The sequence below is a fragment of the Charadrius vociferus genome, unplaced genomic scaffold (assembly GCF_000708025.1).
Source record: "Charadrius vociferus isolate BGI_N301 unplaced genomic scaffold, ASM70802v2 scaffold39, whole genome shotgun sequence".
Classification (NCBI taxonomy): Eukaryota; Metazoa; Chordata; class Aves; order Charadriiformes; family Charadriidae; genus Charadrius; species Charadrius vociferus.
Genome location: NW_009650188.1, coordinates 4,893,933 through 4,908,488, shown reverse-complemented (window position 1 = coordinate 4,908,488; position 14,556 = coordinate 4,893,933). Strand labels below are relative to the sequence as shown.

Here is a 14,556-nt window from a genome sequence, read left to right as displayed (position 1 = left end):
AAGAAACTGCAATCGACTTTCCAGGTACATAGTGCATTCTCATCTGAAATGGCTACGTCCAGTTCAATATGTCAGCACATCTCGGTGCCTCTTACCAACATGTATTGTAGCAGCTTCTAACATCGTTGGTGGGAAATGAAGGTTGATGCAGTGGCTGCAGTCAGAGCTGCTTTTTCACCTGCCTGTGTCTGCTCTTACATCAGTGGGGATTTCAGGTGAAGACCAGTTTCCTAGGTATTGCCCGCTTCTTTCTGAAGAGGCAGGACATCCTCCCATACACACTGCTAAAGGGAGAAGAATTATGTGAATTTGGTGTTTCAATAGGTATTAATTAGGCAGAGTCCCTTCAGTTTCCTTGTTCTGTCAGATGTTAAGCACAAAAGGGAACTTGCATGGTATGTGGGTATGTATCTCTCCAGTTTTACTGGAACTGCAACTCCCGTTATTGGAGAGAGAGAGAGGGTAACTTGGTGGAGGTACCTTAACTTTGTTCTCAGCAACTTCTGAATTACTCAGATGTTCTTGGCACTTTTCAGTAACAGCCTTTCCTGACTGACCTACAGCCCAGGTATTGGATACCAGCAGTATTGGGGCTGTTGATGGACTTGTCTCCCAGTCCACTTAAAACTGTCTTTTGGACTTATATTTTTACTAACCTGAGTTAAAAGTAATTTCATGAAAGCTAGGTGATACTTACAGTCATCCAGGTTTTCAGTTTCTTGTACAAAGAAATCTGGCTCTTCAGAAGGGACATTGTGTCAGGTTGAATTTGCCAAATACAGCATTTGCATATGTGGCTCTCCTCTAAAATACCTCCTACTCTAGAACTTGTTTGTTGAAACAGGTTAATTTCAGAGGAAGGAGTTCATGTATATACTGAAACTTGGCAGTATTAGTATATAAAATTGATCCTGCGAATTAAATGGATTACTTTCTCCTCATTCAGTTGGATTAATCGTAAATCTTTCACCATACCTTTTGTTGGAGGAAGGGACAGAAGTGCTGGAGCAACTAAGTCTCCTTTTTTAAAAAACAAACAAAACCACCCCACCCTTTGGCCAAACAGCTTTGTCACCTCCTTAATATAGGATGAAATTCAGTCCAGTACTTCTTATTTGTGGTGCTCAAAACACTTATGTACAGCTGTAACTGGACTCAAATAGGGTGTGATGGATTAGGGATTTGATTTGTCTTCCTGATGCCCGTGTCAGGTCTTGCTAATGTCTCAGTGTTCTCAAAAGGAGATCAAATCGTGGCACTTTGTGCCAAGTTTTAGTGTTTCCCTTGCAACTGGCACTGTCGTATTCCTAATAAAGAACATCAGCATTTACTGTGTCAGCATCCTGAGTGTTTGAAGCCTGAGAACTTGAGCATCTGGCAAGCAAAAGGTAACCAGAAAGGGATGCTCAGCTGTTGGAACTAGTCTTAGTTTTTGACAGGTTGAGGTTTTTAGCCTTGTAGATCAAGGCATCTGGCAACCGTGCTGTCAGGGCATTAACAATTGGGATTCCTTCCAATTTCATGGTTTTTTTTTTTTTTAAATTGCTTTTGAATGTGGGCTTATTTTCATTTTTCTCAAGAGTACTGGAGGGGAAATACGAAGTCTTTTGCACATCGCTTGTTTAATTAGAGTCAATTATACCATGTTTGTTTGAGTTTTCTTAGGCTGTGAGTGCCAGAGCTAGCAGTATGGTGTTCTGGTCAATCATGAGGATGCTAAGGTTCACAACCTGCCCTTTATTAGTTCTTAATAATAGTATATACTGTTCTCTGTGGTTCTTTCCAACGCAAGAATTGTGCAGCTTGCTTCCATGGTAACTCACTCAGTTTTGAGGTGGGAAGCCTCCAAGCTTTGGAATGGCAGCCAGTACAGCTGCAGCTCCTTGCTCAGTAACATCACAAAAGTCAGTATTAATATGGTGAAATGTGTCCCGGTTTTCAAGCGGATAACAGTTTGTTCTCAGGAAGACTGAACCTCTGTTGAGGCTTCATGCCTAGTACGTCCTTTCTGCCCAGATGTTTAACTTCTAGCCTCCACAGGTGAAGTAGTCCTGCATCTGAGCTGCTAACTGTATGCTATTCCGTGACAGCCGTCAGCATATGCTACTTGCTGTGGTCCCGGGAGAAGGGGGACATCCTGGTGTATTTTTTTTCAATATGAAATGGCATGGTTGATGTGAACTGGTCCACTCCCTAAAGGAAAACCAAACTGTTTGAGCTCCCACCTTCTTGAATGTAGATGGGCTGGAAGGACGGCGGTCCAGCGTGAGCTGTGAGCAACCCCACGTGCTCTGCAACATCAGAGTTACAAACCGGCTCCTCACAGTTACCTCCGCATTCAGCCTCGTCTCTTCTCCCTGCGCTTCCGGCTGGGGCCGAGAAGCCATCGCTGCCCCTTCACCTGCGGTGGCATGGTGCACAAGCAGAGCTGTGCACAGGCCCTGCCCTGGCACCAGCGGTTCCCTGTATGCATCCTGTACTGTGTTCTGTCATGCAGAAGAGCTGTTATAATCTACTGTATTACAGCAGTTGAAATATATTTTGCTATTAGGGGAGGAAAAAAAGAAATAGCCTTGGCCTGTTTCTTTCTTCTCTGCGGCTTCTGATTTTGGGGGGAGGGGGTTGTTCTCCTGGGAAGGTGGGGAGAAGATATGGGTCAGAGCTTTGTGGGGCTGGGGAGGGAGGGAGGAAGGGGGTGGGCATCCCTGTGTTGTGGTGAGAGCCCTGTGTTTCCGTGGTGATGGAGCCAGGGAGGAGCTGCCTGGCAGGTAAGGGCTGGTGGGTGTGGGGGGTATTCCCTGGCACAGCCACATCCCGGCCCTCCTGGATGGGGCTGCAAGTCTCCCCCTTTCCAAGGGCAAAGAGGGGAGAGGGATGGAGACAGCCATGCTATGGCAGGCCCAAGCCTGGAGGTACCACACAAGACTGCTGGAGGGTTGGGAGGAGACCTCCTTGGCTGGGTGGGTAGGAAGAAAATTGTACACAAGCCCTTCTTCAGGTCCTAAAAAGCAGCAGGAAATGTCAGAGCTAAATACCAGGTGTGAAGGGTAGTTGGGGTTTTGTAAGCTGCGTATTGGCCATCATATCTCTGCTAGAGGAGAGGACGTCCTTGGAAGTGCTGGAGAGGAGCACGGGGAAGGAGTTGATAGCTCTTGGAAGAGACTAGAGTTTCTAACCTCTCCCAATTTAATGCACATTAAATTGGAGTGACTGCCAAATGTGTATCATGTTGATTACTTCTGCCTTTATTTTGGGCCTTGTGTGCCAAGAACTTAATGTGATAATTTCCAGCTGTGTACCACATGCTCTAAAGTCAGGTCTTCTCTCTGTCCTTAAACTCTAGCTGCTGCAGAACAGGGCCATTAATCTTCCCACCCCTTCTGGTAGGAATATTGTGTACTGCCAAACAGAGTCGTTAAAGGGGAAAAAAAAAAAAAAGTTTTCTTCTGTCAGAAGTTTTTAGTGAGTGTTATATTTTCTTTCCAAGAAACCATTTACGTAGCAAGACAAGAAACTACCTGGCAAGATTACTCCTAGATTATACCTACACCCACAAACATGTATCTGAAGGCAAAGAAATGTAGTTAACCTAATTGGAAACCGCAGTGCACAAGGGTACAGCTGATAAGGAGGTCAAAAAGTTTTAATACCAAGAGCATTTGTGAAGAACAATATATATTGGCAAGGCTGGGGTGGGGGGGAAGACTTCAGAAGAGAATTCATGGAGATTATGAAACTAATGGAAATAAGATTTTTTTTTTTCATTAGTAAGACATTGCTAAGAAGAAAAAGTGGTAAGATTAATAATTTGAGACAAATATAATAAAATATCTGGCTCGGTTAAATGTACAAAAGAAGCAGTTGTTCTTAGTGTGGTTTGTAGATGGAAAAACAAGGACCCCTATGGAGGATGTAGCAAAACATTGGGGGCTTTTTTCTAACTGATATATCTAGTGTCAGGCTAAGGGCTTTTTTTCTTCACAATAAATAATAACAAAAAAAAGCTGTTTACCCTGTGCAGTACAAATGCGGGTTTCATTCTGTTTCTAGATCATTCGTTACTGCAAATTTCCTTGGTTAAGCATTAAAATAAAATAAACGTTCACCATGCCCACAAGGGGAGCGCCAGCTCCTGGACCAAAAGCCGACAGAAGGAATCGGATCGGTGTTGGGCGGGCAGGCTCAGTCGGCGAGGACCGGTCAGGTAGGGCTGGGCTTGGCGGCCGCCGGGGTTGTACATCTGACTCTCTGTCCTTCCAGCTTCCCTTTTACAGCAGGATACTTCTCTGCATTAAGTTTTGCCTTTATTTAGGCAATTGCTGGTATTTCAGAGTGTTAATATCTTTGCAGAAAGCTGACTGCTAGTAGTCTGTAAGGAGGGAAATGGCTTTACAGAAACACACAAACTTTGGCTGTTTACAGCATCCCTTGGTGTTTGCGTACCTGACAGCTTGGCGCAGTCGTGTGACTAGTGCTTCATCTCCCATAGTTAGAAGGTAATGGTTGTTCTAGGCTTCACCGAAGATCTAACAACCACTAAAAATGGGACTAGCTGCCTGTGTTTTAGATGGAGTTGATCCTGCTTTGGGATAAGGGAGTAAACATCTTGTCGCAGTTTTTCCTAGCCCTGTATTTTTATCGTTGGGTTTGCTTTCTCTTTCACCAGCAGAATAAATCTGTTGAAGCGGTTCTGACATGCTATTTTCCAGAGATCCCTAAACTGAGGGGTACCTCAAGGATTCTTCACCACATCAGGCCTGTTTCTTCCTCCCTGGAGCCCAGATTTGTTCCAGAAGAGGTTTTCCGAAGCCTGACCTGTGCCAGCAGGTCCCTTGACAGACCAGAGAACTTACGGTCCCTTCAAACCAGCAAAACCCCAATGGGCTTCAGGGTGAGCGTGTTTCCACCTCCTGCCTTTTTCTGTCTAGAATTGTCTGTTTGTTCCCTGGGCAAAAGGAAAGTTTGCCGACCTTGTAAGATAAAATTATCTTATATTGCATCACTTTTCTGACAGCGCCATTTGATGCAGTTCCAAAGCGCTGCAAAACGCACTTGCACCCTGGTGCTGCTGTGAAGCTCTTGCTGAGGCTGTTCTGTCCTCACCGGTTTCTTTAGCCCCAAGACAGAAATAATGATGCGGAGCTTGTTTAGACAGCCACCCTGACCTCTCCCACTCCTTGGCACATTTCTCGCTAAGAAGTGACAGCCACGTGTGCCTTGTCTGCAGGGCTGCCTGCAAACCCCAGATCGGCTTTGGCATTATCCTAATCGTCGGAGCAAGTTCAGACACCTGACAGACCACCCTGTCAGTTTGACAGGCGCTGGAAGGTAAGCAAAGAAGGGATAAGGAGCCCAGGGCAATGGGAAGATGTTAGAGCTGGGAACACAGAGCGAGGTCTCTCCCTTGGTCTTTTTTTATGGTCGGTGACTGCGCTGCCTAATGCGGCTGGATGGACGGACCAGCTGCCCCGTCCGAGTTCGGGCTGGAGGGATTCAAGGGAAAGATGTTTTGGGCATAACAAATAAAGGAGTTGCTAAATGAGCGATTCTTGGAACCATCCTTCTAAAGCATGCCAGACTCACAGGGATGCTCGGTGATCCACGATTAAGAAAAGCAGCTCTTCTGGCTTTAATAGACTTAGCAGGGAATAGCTTTACACTTCTTTGCAAATAAGTGATGCTTAATGGTGCTAGGGAGTGAAAAATGTTTTCCTCTTTATAGGACATTGGATATGTATGTGATAGGGCGTTGGCAGCAGACGTGAAAAATGGATTGACAATGCCTAAAAAACATTATCTCATCTGTCTTTTTTTGGCCCGGGGGAGGGAGTCCTGGCCATGAGCCTGGCCTCAAGCTCAGCAGAACAAACCCGTGTGTGGCTTAGGCTGGAAGTTGGTGGGTTGCCTGTGGGCTGGGTCACTGAATGAGCTCTTCCTCTCCATTTCAGGGATGTCTCTTACCTGTGTGACATTGTGACTGGCCAAGAAGCTAAGAAAGCAATGACTGGCAGAAGCTCTTTTTTTGAGGGTCGTCAGGACCAGAGAGGGAGCCGTGGTACAGTCCCACGTATTCCTGTGAGTGCCGCCATTCAGGTGTTTTTCTGTGTGTATCACTAGCTGGGAGAAAGGAGGTCCTCATACATGTGTCCTGACGTTACCTCGGTCCTAAAACTCATCAGCTCTTCTTGCAGCTCACAGCTCCCTGGCTTCCCCACTGCAGTTCGGTGTTAGTCATTTCAATCTGATTTTGGATATAGATTGTTTCTGTCGGGCTCTGGATTGTGTGGAGCGGCAAAGGGAAAAGCAGTATGAAAAGCCACTACATGAGCTTCCCTCTCCTGGCTGCCAAACCCATGTCCTCTTTGGGAAGGAACCAGGAGTGTGATCACATCTTTTATGCTGATGTTTCGTGCTCTCTCTCTTTTCCATCCCTAGCGAGCAAGCCTAGCAGATAGTCTGGTTCCCAAGGAATTTCACATCGTGAAGAACAGGGGAGTTTTGCCCTTGAAGTACTTCGATGAGTGAGTGATTTCTGGTTTACAAGGGTTTGTCATCAACTATTCAGAGCGGAGGGCGGGGGGATAAAGTGATGAGAGGCTGAGGATGCTGCCCAAATACACCTCTTGCTGTTCGGAAGTGGAGAGTATAAAAGGGAGGTTGTGTAAATCCCAAGCTAATGACCAGGCTATCATTAACCCTGCAGTGAAAGGTGTGACCCTCTTTTTCTTTGTCCCTGCTGCTTTGAGGTGGCTAAGAGAGAATTTCCTGTACACTAGTACTGCTTCTCAGGGGCGTTTCAGTAGTTGGACACAAATGTAGAAGCTGAAGTCTGATTTGATCCCTTGAGGCAACTTTTGGAAGTTTTTTGCTGTTGCTTTTTTTTTTTTTTATAATTTTGATTATTTTTTCTGTCTCTCTTTTAGAACTGCTTTCTGCCAGAAAGCTGGGTGCGCTCTGGGTAGTTCTTACTCTCATTTTCTGCTTGTATAGACCTGCTGGCATTTTGAATCTGACCACTCTGGGCGATTTTTTGTTTGATTGATTGCGCTTTTTTGTTTTGTTTTAATTTTTCAGGCTGTAAGTTTTGAATTGAGTTTACCAAGCCTTGCCTAAAAAAGGTTACTGAGACTCCCCCGGTCCCTCTGGACAATTTACTAAATTTAAAGGAGATTCTTTCTCCTTGTTCAAAGATTAAAATACTAAGATTAGGAGTGAAATCCTCACAGCTTATTTGTCAACATGATGTAACAGAACACTGTTGTCTTGTTTCGGTGGTCTCCTGTGATCAGTCTCTGGGCAGGTGTGATGTGGATATGTGGTGCTTTTCTGGCCCCACCAGCAACTTTCAAACCCATTGGTCACTTCTTAGCTAAGTACCATGAGAGTTCTTAAAGGGAGAACTTTCCTACAAGATTTGTGTCATTAGTGGCAAGAAGAAGAAGCTCCCGCTGGGGAACAGCTGCAGGAGGTCCAATTCTGACTTTAGGATCTAGATGCTCCCACTGAAGAGGAACTCGGTAGTCCCTTCTCTGCCTCTCCAACCTTCATCAGCTTGTACGTGGGACAAAGAGATTGAAGGACAGAGTGGGAACCTGTAGCTAGCACTGGAAGGATTGCTTTCTAATCAAGTTCTAACATTTGTGTTCGTTTCAGTAAATACACAACGCTGCTTGAAGACCGTGAAAAGAAACTACGGCTGTTCCCATCCATGTAAGTACAATTCTGCATGAAGTTTCTGATGGAAAAAAAACCCAAACAGCTGTTTGAATTTCATTTCCTGGGAAAATATCATAACATACTATACAGAATAATGATGTGTCTCTTTCTGGTCTGTCAGGAAACCTTCTGGGAGATTAGAGGTCATCCAGCTGATGGAGGTGATGGACAGCATGCTGGAAAAAGCTGGAGTAGACAAGCTAATCAGAGTAACAGGACCTTCACAGGTGGATAACTCACTTGGACCCGAACAACTTTCTTGTACCCAGAAAAATAACATCCTGTTTTCCCCAGTGTTTATCCCTGCTGTGCTTAAGGTGCCTCCTAGCAGCTAGTTTCTGCCCAAGCCACCTGTCTGTAGGTCCTGTAATAACCAGGGGTTTCCTCTCCTGAGCTTCTGTTCATCTTCATCTGATCCACGAAGAACAAACAGTTAGCTTGCTGGTGTAGGAAGTTACATTTCTGGCAAAAATGCCAGAAAGGAATGCATTTGGCATTATTACTATGGAGGAATGAAGGCAGTAGTTGTCTCATCTCTTCGTTGGGAGACAGGCTGCTGTGTTACAAAATGGACCCTTGGAAACCTTCACACACCTAAAAAGCAGATGTCAAAGAACCTCTATACCTTGCTTGGCCTTATTTTCTGCTATTTTTGCACAGTAATGGAGGAGGTTTAAACAGATGGGGAAGGATTTCTGAAAAATGTAGAGCATTGCCTTAGCAGCAACTCCAGCTGGAATTAGCAGAGAAGCTCCCATGGATGTTTACAAGAGGGTAGTCAGGATGGTCCATAATGCTTTTGAAAACGAACCTGTGAATGCATGCGGGATGGCTATTTCCCTTCTCCTTTATACCTCCAGCAGTGTTTTGTCCTCAAAGGGAAACCTGTTTCGGAAGAAATGAGAGATCTGTGCCAACCTGTGTTGTTAAAGGAGCAGGCAGGCCAGGTTTTGCAAGGCTGTGATTTTTTTTTGCCTGTTTTGCCAGCTGCACAACGCGCTGGAGCTGATGAAGGCAGAGCAGAACATCTACAACATTGTTTTCCATGAGCTGATTCGGCAAGTCAGCGTGGACTGCGTGGAGAGAGGACAGCTGCTTTCGAAACTCAGGTCATCATTAGCCAACCACCCTTAATCTTCCTTTTGATTTATGGCAGTGTTCTCTTGGGAGTAGCATAAGCTATTGCAGATTGTTCTTAATGTCCTTGCCCAGCAAAGCTAGCCAGTCGCAATGTAATCGGCGTGGGGTCTGATGCCAGGAGTGAAATAGGATTACCCTGCCTAGTTAACAACTGGGGCTAATGAGCATCTGTTAGGTAACCTGGAGCTTGAAGTCAATGGCCCTGTCACCACACTTGACAGTGTGGGCACCTTATTGGTGTGACGTTCAGTGGAAGTTTTCACAAGTGAACAGCTGGCACTTCCCTCACGGCTAGTGTTCCCATGCTCAGATTGCCACTATTTGTAGCAATTAAATTGTTCCAGAGTGTTTAAAATCCCCAGTCCAAACACTCAAAAGGTTGCTTTCTAGATAGCTTCCTGAGCAGTGAAAGGAAAAGGTCTTCATATGGGGTAAGAGAGATCTGCACTCTAAGGTAAATACCCTTTTTCACTCCTTTTACTGCAGGCAGAGATACGTGGGACTCCTAGAGCGGATTCCTGAACAGATGAAAACCCTCTGCAAAAAAATGATGGCACAGCGGTTGGTCAACAGACATACTACAGAAGAACTACTCTATTTTAAAGAATCTGTTGGACAGCTGGCCAGGTATGATTCCTGCCTGATCATAAGAAATTATCTCTGTGCCCTAGGCTTAGTCCATAGATTTTGTTTCTAATCTTCCTCCCATAGGAGCAGGAAGACAGTGTTATGATTTGAAGCAGAGCTACAGGGACCACATTTGCGCCTCCTCACACTCTCACGGCACCCTCTTAGTGCCAAATAATATCAAAGCCACCTCCTTTCCTTAGCATGCTGGAGGTTCATTGGTGGGGGACTGCAGAAACGGGTTGTTGGAGCAACACATGTGCAAGGGAAGAGGAGGTCTCCAAGATGTGTTTCACTCCTACAGTGAAATGACTGTGTAGGAGAAAGAGAGCCCTGCATGACAGTGTACAGCCCACCAGTCTGTGACTGCCAGAGTAGAGACCTTTGGGTTGAGCTAAGTTGCATTAAGAACGTTCCCTGCTGTTTCAGTGAGCTGTGTGAGGTACGAGAACATGACTGCAAGGTGACCAAAGAAGCAGAAAAAGCTCAAGAGGAGCTAGCTGCAGCCATGCAGGAGACTGAGGCAAATGTAAAGTAAGTTGCTTTCAAAGTTGAGGTTGGGAGATTTCTGTGGTGTGCTGGTATTATTCTTTTGGGGTTGTTGGGAAAGAGAGTTAAGGACAGATTTCCTTCCGAGAAAGAAAACGTAGCTGTTTATGACAAATGCCATTATTTTTTCTGTAAATCCTAAACTCCTCAAAAGGATAGAAGGTTGTTCAAAACTTTTCTGGTTTTAAGACATGGAAGTTGCATTTGTTGCTTAGGGGCTGGCACTCCCTTTTCTTCAACCCACATTCACAGCTGTTGAGCTATCCATAGTCTAGGAGAGCCTGCAGCTCTGAACTTCTGGCCCTTCTGAGGGCCTCTGGACATCCTCAGATACCTGAGAAGTTGAGGATTTACATGGCTGGTATCAGAGTTATGGTGAGTGCTGAGGCAGACGGATTCACTTACAGAGATTTGTATTCATACTGATCGGAAACTCACAATGGAAATAACAGAAAAGTGTTGTAAGGGCTCAGGGAAAAGGTCCTGTGAATTTACAGACTGTTGGGAGGTGACCAAGGAAGGAGGAGGAGCAAATGACTAAGAAAACCCTTAGGAATTTGGAGAAAGACGTCAAATTTGAACGAGAAACATAGGCGTACATATTTCATTGTTTTTCCCTTCTTCTAGCCTTTTGGAAGAGTATCGGGAGTTATACGAGTTACAGAGAAGACGACTGGAAGAGCAAATTCTGCTGTTAGCCCAAGAAAGAGACATTTGGAGCTCAGCGGTGTATGACCTGGCTCTGAAGGTAGATGCAGGAGATCAGTTATATGTTGCAAGGTATAAGCTATGGTAGCTAGCAGTCTTGCTCCAAGGGCAGATTTCATCCCAAAGAACATTTTTATTCAATACGATTGGGTAGCAACACATCTTATACCTGCCCTGACCTCATTTCCTGAGGTCTGTTGTATTTCACACATGTGGGTTTTTTAAATGGAAACCAGTTAATTTACACAGCATTTCTGGTACCGATCTCCAGGTTCCATGCGGGAAGAACTGTGAACCTAGTATATCCATTCAGAGATGGGTTTGACTAAAAAGTTTCCTATTCCTCATAACTTAGAATATCGTAGCCAGATTCCTTACACTTCCTCACAAAATATCATTCTCAGTTTATTTCTGTGCTTCCTTGTTTGTGTGTCCCTCTTCTTTGTGATCTCCTATTTTATTCCATTCAAGTTTCAAATCTGTTCACAGCACTTCTGGGGCTGTTGGGGAGGTCAGAGGTTAATTGTAAGGAAAGTGGACTCAACCACTTGATCTCCATTTCATTTATGGTAAACCTCCCATGTTACTGTCAGATGCCTCTCCTCTCAGAAGAAAACAGGGCAGATAATAATGTTTCTTTCAGATAATAGACAGAAACCAGCTCACATTGGTTCGCAGACTTCATGTTAGCGGAAAGACACTGACCAGCGCTCTCAAGCATTTCATAGTCCTCTTGGCCTCAAAGGTAGGGGCCTGTCTGGGATGGGTGCCCACTCAAAGTGTGTGTATGTGTGGTTTATGTAGTTCTACAGTTCTCAATAAAGCATTCAGTACTTCAGTTGTTACTTGAACTTTCAAATCTTGGTCTAGTTTCAAGCAAGTGTTAAAATTTGAATGAGTTCACTCTCTGCTTTTCTCTCTTTATTCCATGTCCCCTTTTCTCTGCCTCAAACTTTTCTTTCTCTTCTGTTTCCCCTTTTCCTTTGTGGCTTTATTCCCTCTCCCCGTTCCTTCGCCATAAAACCAAAACAGATCCAGGGTAGTGTAATTTTGGCCTCATGGGTATGGGGCTGCATGGTATCTCAGTAGCATACAAGCAACAAGGAGTCAAGCGTTCAGTTCTGGCATGCCTGGGGAGGGCGAGCCAGCCTAGTCCTGTCTCAAAGGGTTTGTGAGGGCTGTGCTGTGGAATTACAGACATTTCCCAGATCTCTGATATGTACATATCTCAAAATAGCTAGAGCAAAGGGAGAAATTCCTCCAACTTGGATCAAAATAATCATGACAACAGTCTCATTTCCCACCCTTTTGCCCAACGCATGCAGGACACAGGAGACCTGGCTGATCTGCAGGAAGAGACCGAGCAGTTCAGGGAGAGGTTGAGTTGTGTTGGAGCAGAAATAGAGCGTTCCGAGGAGTCCAGCCGGGGGAAACTGCAAATTGTCTGCAGCAGCCTCAACAAATGGCTTCAATACTTCCATTGCAGTGACTCGTGAGTGGCCCAGAGGGACCTGGGGTAGCAGTCAACTCCCTCAACCTTTGCCTTGTGACAGTAGGTCTCGCTGGCCCAGTGCAGAGCGTGCCCTAACTCTCAGGTGCAGTGAGATTTGATGCCATTTGTACATCCCTCACTGCTCTGCTCTTCTGCTCAACACATGTATTTTGATAATCATGTCCCTAATGGTAACTCCAAGGAGACAGTGTGGGTTTGTGGCTTTGAGTGGAGCAAGGATTGTACCCCCCTTCTGTGAACCAGTGTCCTTTTTGCAGCTGTCATTGCTTTAGCAGAATTCTTCTATTTAGTTTGGTTCATTTTGACCTGAATGCACACACATTAATGCTTCAATATAGCATTCAATTCTCTCATGTACAGATACAAAATGTTTCAAATCCAAAGTCATTTTGTATGTTAAGGTGGTTATATTTTGCAGGCTTTTTGTTAGTTCATTGTGATATGTTAAATAAAACAAAGTATAAATGCAAGTACGAAACACAGAAATATACACAGTGTGTGCATTAACAAGAGACACCAGTTCATAGATTTCAATCATAGAGTTAATAATGTCTGAATTTTCAATATGCGCTTTGATTTTCATCTTTGCTGGAAGTAACATATTTTCTTAACTGACAGCCAGTGTCTGTGTTACATTGAGTGGGAGAACAAAAATCTCCGGTTGAGCAGGGCCTGATGGGTTTCAGTTCTGTTTGAAGTTACAATTTGTATCACAATCTTGGTATGTGTAGAGTTATATATCTCGACTCTTGGTTTTACCTTGGCTACTAAAGGAGTCTTTTCCTCTCACCTCTCATCCCTTCTTTCCCTCTGCTTTAGCTCCTCTCCGATGAATGAAAAGCTACTGGATGAAATCCTACAAGATATCAAAAACCTTATAAATGTAAGATTTTGGGGGGTTGGACATATTATTGAATGGTATCTGCTCAGCAAATTGCCACGTGTTAGCTGAGGCACAGCGAGCATCTCTGCCCATCACAAATGTGAATGAAAACACATTAGCTCAAATCTTTTGTGGTGAAGCTTAAGCTAAGAGTCTACACAAGAAGTTATAATTGACCAGTACTATGGTTCAGCCAGTGCATTAAATTTAGTCTTGCATTGAGCACTGTCTGACAACAGCTCTGGTGACTGATAAATGATATTAATCTGTAGAAGTGCTCAGAATTGTGACCGATAAGTTTCCAGTTTATTGTGCTATCTACTCACTGTAACATCTTTATGCTCATGGATTCCTCACACTTCTCTTACCTGATTTCCATCACCTTTCTCTTGCAACCAAGGGGTAGTCCAACTTTTGGGGACACAGCGAGCTTTCTGCTTTTCTTTCAGATGCTAAAAGAAGACCTGCAGCAGTACGGAGGGGAGGTGCACTTAAGAAAGACGGAAAGTCTGAGGAATGCTGCCAGCCTGCAGGAGCGTTGGTCGGGGCTGGGACAAACAGTGCTGAATCGACACCGGGATTTTGCTGGAGCATTGCCTCCACAGCACGCTGTCCTGGAGGAAATAAACCAAAGGGCATGTGAACTCTACCGGCAATACAATATAAGGATAAGTGGGAATAATGGTAAGGAATGACCAGTTTTGCAGTTCAGTCTTTCCTTGGGGATGGCAGGAAAGTAGTGGGTGAGAAAGGACCAGTTCACATAATCTGTACCAGCTTTTTCCAAAGCTAAAGTCTAAGCCCCAGATATGTGCTGGGAATCAAGAGCATTCAGGGGATAAACTTCAAGAAACTTGATTTGCAGTCACACGTAAAAAGAATATCTGGAATTTTAAATGGGATACAGTGCAAAGAACATACAATGCAGATATGACACAGGGAAGTCATGTGTTATGTTCAGAGGGAGTGTGGGCAGTTTGTGATTATGCACAGAAAAGAAAATAAATGTAATAGGAAAAAATGGATATTTAAAATGTAAAGTAAAACATCACTTTGGAGATCATTAACCAGGTAACGCTGTCTCAGAGGGTAATACTTTTTTATTACTTTACCATTAACACAAAGTTATCTTAATCTAGATATTGAATTATCTTGAAAATAAAGTATGTAAATAAATGTTTTCTTTGCTGATATAAAGTTATCATGTCCTGTGTAAAATAACAAACATATGTTGGGTAATTTGCAAGTAACCTTCTCAACCTTTGCCTCTGCAAGACCTTGATTCATTTCTGATTTCAGAATTGTTTAATCTCTGCTGTTTTTTTAATAATCTTATTTCCTTTTAGCAGACTAAAACTAAACTGAACATGTGCCGTCAGGAACTGCTACTTATGTTTACTAAGCTGCTTTTCATACTGTC

The 14,556-nt window shown here is 44.2% G+C and overlaps 1 protein-coding gene across 1 annotated transcript in view; it reads left to right on the top strand.

Moving 5' to 3' along the window:
• The first annotated feature begins 4,107 nt into the window (after positions 1-4,107).
• AXDND1 (axonemal dynein light chain domain containing 1) overlaps positions 4,108-14,556 on the top strand; it is a 21,017-nt gene continuing 10,568 nt past the window's right edge. The window contains exons 1-15 of the mRNA XM_009892938.1: positions 4,108-4,204; positions 4,710-4,891; positions 5,228-5,328; positions 5,949-6,075; positions 6,436-6,521; positions 7,654-7,710; positions 7,838-7,943; positions 8,704-8,825; positions 9,343-9,483; positions 9,913-10,017; positions 10,660-10,780; positions 11,384-11,485; positions 12,066-12,232; positions 13,073-13,136; positions 13,586-13,820. Coding sequence (XP_009891240.1) covers positions 4,108-4,204; positions 4,710-4,891; positions 5,228-5,328; positions 5,949-6,075; positions 6,436-6,521; positions 7,654-7,710; positions 7,838-7,943; positions 8,704-8,825; positions 9,343-9,483; positions 9,913-10,017; positions 10,660-10,780; positions 11,384-11,485; positions 12,066-12,232; positions 13,073-13,136; positions 13,586-13,820 — 1,813 coding nt within the window. The remainder of the gene's footprint in view (positions 4,205-4,709; positions 4,892-5,227; positions 5,329-5,948; positions 6,076-6,435; positions 6,522-7,653; positions 7,711-7,837; positions 7,944-8,703; positions 8,826-9,342; positions 9,484-9,912; positions 10,018-10,659; positions 10,781-11,383; positions 11,486-12,065; positions 12,233-13,072; positions 13,137-13,585; positions 13,821-14,556) is intronic.